The sequence below is a fragment of the Mizuhopecten yessoensis genome, unplaced genomic scaffold (genome assembly GCF_002113885.1).
Source record: "Mizuhopecten yessoensis strain PY_sf001 unplaced genomic scaffold, ASM211388v2 scaffold10937, whole genome shotgun sequence".
Taxonomy (NCBI): domain Eukaryota; kingdom Metazoa; phylum Mollusca; class Bivalvia; order Pectinida; family Pectinidae; genus Mizuhopecten; species Mizuhopecten yessoensis.
The window spans coordinates 887,586-889,704 of NW_018408796.1; the positions used below are offsets into that span (position 1 = coordinate 887,586).

At 42.9% G+C, this 2,119-nt stretch overlaps 1 protein-coding gene across 1 annotated transcript; it reads right to left on the bottom strand.

Moving 5' to 3' along the window:
* Positions 1 to 521: 521 nt before the first annotated feature.
* Positions 522 to 1,901, bottom strand: LOC110463880 (acetylcholine receptor subunit alpha-like). Its single transcript, XM_021518793.1, has one exon. The coding sequence runs from the start codon at positions 1,899 to 1,901 to the stop codon at positions 522 to 524; it is 1,380 nt and encodes a 459-aa protein (XP_021374468.1).
* Between the last annotated feature and the right edge of the window lie 218 nt (positions 1,902 to 2,119).

Here is a 2,119-nt window from a genome sequence, read left to right on the forward strand (position 1 = left end):
TTTGTAGAAACACTTGATGCACAGTGTAAAGCAATGATAGTTAGCACTCACATTGATCGAAACTTGCCATATACAACAGTACAAAATATCAAATTGTATGTTTATTCAACAACGCGAATTAAAATGAAGTAAAGAATATTGACCAGGGTTTAATCATACATATGTGTACCCAATGATTTACAGAATATTGACCAGGGTTTAATCATACATATGTGTACCCGATGATTTACAAATCTAACGTTGGTCTTGCATCTTTGGTGATACCAAGAAAACGCTTTTTTAAATATTTGTACTTTTGAGTGTGTGGTACTCTCCTCCTCTAAACAACTCGTTTAGCTTCAATCTTCGACTGGACAACTTGATCAGATACCACGGTGACAGTATCGGAAGAGTGGCGATTTAGATAATAACCCACAAAAAATGAAATAGGAAAGATAAACAAATGTTAGTTTATAAAATATGTACATAATTATGTTCTCGCGAGCTGGCACACAGATGGCCACGATGGCGTCACTACTGCGTCAGTAATACTGGACAACTAGAGGTACAATGAAAATAGCCAGCAAGGCAATCTGTCCACCAAGAAAAAGCACGAAAAAGAAATGGTCAAGCGTTCTGGCGACCGTGACCCAGCTGACCTTTGGCACGTAACATAGCTCGCTGAAATCCATGTCGACTTCTTCCTCTTCTTCAATAGTCTTCCACTTCTGGTTGGGAGCTCCAAATTTGATGCCTTGTGGAAGTTGATCTAAAGCCTTCATTTCAAACGTGTTGCCATGGATATTAATCCATGTGTGTGGATCCTTTTGCTTCAGCGTTTGTTTGGCGGGGTGCACTTTCAAGTTCTTATTTGGGTTCTGACACACTTTACAACACAAACAGGCCACAAACGTCATTACAATGTGTGGTACAGGAATCTCGTCGTCCTTGATATGCCAACGGACAGTGAAGATCGTGACCATTGTTGTCAATCCCCCGAAAGCGACCTCGCAGACGACATACCACGACAGCAGAGACATAGGGTCGGAAGATTTAGGAATGTTGTCTCCGATGAGAATTAAAAACACGGAGAACGTAAGGAAAGCGGTCATGGCGTAGCCTACTCGTCCCTCTGGTATAGGGATGTAAAAAGAGAAGACGGTGAGAACCCCAAGAAGGAGCACAGGTATAATCATCACAATGATATACCACATTGGGCGCCTTTTCAGGTCCACTTTGAAACTGATCATAGATTTACCGTCAATTGAAGAAGTCTCCACGCTGGTGGATTCCAGTATCCAGACCAAATTCTCCTCGTAATGAGTAATATCCACCTCATCGCTGGTTGTGACTAATTTAATTTCTGCCTGTTGAAAGTCCCAAGGTATTATGTCTATCGAGCAGTTCTGTTTATCAAATGGATAGTTCAGTACATTCACAGAGCAGCCGGCTTCCAAAATGACCGGGAGTGACCACGTGGTCTTACCATCATACTTGACGTTAACCTTGTTGTATTTGTGGCCCAACACCTTGAGGGTGTCGACTGCGTTGTAGAGAGTGAGAGGGGGGTGCCACACGTCCTCTCTATTCATGGTGAAGCGGTTCACGCCGTCATAGTCGTTTGGATTCCATGTAAGCTGACTTGTCCAGCTTGTGTCCAATACACCGACAGTGGCCAAAGTTCCGGCCAACTCGTCAAACTCGGTAATGGCCCTCATGACGTAATCTATGGTCACCACGAGGACATTGCTGGTGTCGTCCGTCGGTATAACATCCTTCTGATAGGACGACAGCACTGACGAGTGCCAACTTTTTACCTGGGAAGAGGACACGTTCAGCGTCCCCACACCATCAACCGAACCAAACAGACAGTTCAACATCAAAAACACACAAACTGCCATTAATACAAGTCTGTCTGCCATTTTTAGTTTGCTGAGAAAATGCCTTCCGATTCAAAACGAAATGTCTTCCATATTGACAGGATGTCCCCGGTATAATAAGGTGGCCACTGGTTAACGGGTCTTTGTTTTAATAGGAACCGTTCCATTGAATAGCTTGCTTTGTGACGTCTTTGCTATTTAAATACTACAAGGAATCTGGGTAATTTGTTTATTTGAACTCTCCTCTCATATCTATATAT

What these genes read in the sequence shown, in the direction of transcription:
- LOC110463880 (XM_021518793.1), bottom strand. Translation starts at nt 1,901, where the DNA reads ATGGCAGACAGACTTGTATTAATGGCAGTTTGTGTGTTTTTGATGTTG.